General features: G+C 59.3%; 1 protein-coding gene across 1 annotated transcript in view; it reads right to left on the bottom strand.

Moving 5' to 3' along the window:
* ADA (adenosine deaminase) overlaps positions 1–1431 on the bottom strand; it is a 36872-nt gene that overhangs the window by 2231 nt on the left and 33210 nt on the right. Inside the window, exons 5-7 of the mRNA XM_023536052.1 lie at positions 649–861; positions 461–562; positions 118–182 (exon numbers count right to left, since the gene is read on the bottom strand). Of these exons, the coding sequence (XP_023391820.1) occupies positions 118–182; positions 461–562; positions 649–861 (380 nt within the window). The remainder of the gene's footprint in view (positions 1–117; positions 183–460; positions 563–648; positions 862–1431) is intronic.

Genomic DNA, 1431 nt, shown 5'->3' with positions numbered 1-1431 from the left:
CGCCTGCTTCCCAAGGGTTCATACAGATTTTGTATCAAGAGACCCAGCCCCTGCATTTCCTTCCCACCCTGGGCTCTCCTAGTACAAAACTGAATGGCCCAGGGGAGTAAGCCTCACCGAACGACCGCGTGCTGTGTGTCTGGCTTCCAGGCGCCCGTGAGGTAGCTGGACCAGGGGCAGACCTGGAAGAGCAGGCATGGGGCTGGCGAGGACACCTCCAGGCCATGCTGACCGTGCCCTCCCCCACATCCTGGGGCTGGAACCACCTGCTCTGGCACCATTCTGGCCCCGGTCACACTGGCCTCCCTGCTGCCAACTCCGTGAGCCCGTCGGTCCCCTTCTCCCTCTACCACCTGGGCAGCTCTAATGCCCACTGCCCACACCTGCCACAGCTTGCCCTGCTCCTTTGGCTCCTGGGACCCTCTTGGCTTTCCACCTCCGTCCTCCCCCTCCCTGGCACCTCGAAGTGCATGTTCTCCTGTCGCAGCCTCTTGTAGAGGGCCTCATCCTCCACGGTATGGTAGCCGTGTCCCAGCCTCTGTGCCTTGAGCGTGTCCACAGCCTGCGGAGAAGCGGAGGGGAGCCCAGAATGAGGCGGGGAAGAAGCAGGGAGAAGGGTCCAGCCCCTCGTCAGCCCGGCCTCCTCACCGCTCTCACCACCTCTGCAGAGCCGACCTCCCCTGCGTGGACTGTGCGGTGAATGTTGCTCCTCACCGCCTCCTGAAAGGGCAAGAGCCAGGTCATGGGGGGCCCTGGGGGGCCCCAGCGGGCCCTGCCTCCACGACGCTTTGGGTCTTGAGTTTCCGCAGCCTGGACCATGCCCACGGTCAGGCTGGCCCCTTCAAGATAGGGAAGTCTGGTCTTTTTAAATCATTAGGGGGTAGCTATCACTTACTAGACAGTTACGTGTCAGGCACTGTATGAAATGGTTTGCATACGTTAACTTTCACAACTATTGTAATGCCTATTTTACAGGGGGTAGGGGGTGGAACTGAGGCTCAAGTAAGTGAAGTAATATGACCGAGGTCAAACAGCTAGAAAGTGGGGAGCCAAGCTCTGGACTTGGGCAGTGAGACTCCAGAGCCCCCACTTAACTCCATGCTTCACCCTTTCCCAAGGGAAGTGCATTGTGAGGCCAAGACGTTTGCTCCAATGCAGTTATCCTAGGAGATGAACCAGGCTCAGAGAAGAGACAGTCTTGCCCAAAGTCACACAGCAAATCATAGGCAGAAACGGGCTCAGACTCCCAAATGGCAAGTGGGGTCTTCGTACCGAATTCACGATTCCTAGGGCCCCCAGACCCAGCTGAGACACATCCGGGAACCCAAGAGGCCTCACACTCCCGTCTGTGCGACTGCTCCCTACTGTGGGTGAAGACAAGCTCCTCCCACAGCTCACCTGTGCCGGCCTCGCCCCGCCTCCTTCCCACAG

The sequence above is a fragment of the Pteropus vampyrus genome, unplaced genomic scaffold, assembly GCF_000151845.1.
Source record: "Pteropus vampyrus isolate Shadow unplaced genomic scaffold, Pvam_2.0 Scaffold147, whole genome shotgun sequence".
In the NCBI taxonomy this organism is placed as follows: Eukaryota; Metazoa; Chordata; class Mammalia; order Chiroptera; family Pteropodidae; genus Pteropus; species Pteropus vampyrus.
The sequence above is the reverse complement of the archived record's forward strand: the minus strand, read 5'-3'. Positions and strand labels throughout refer to the sequence as shown.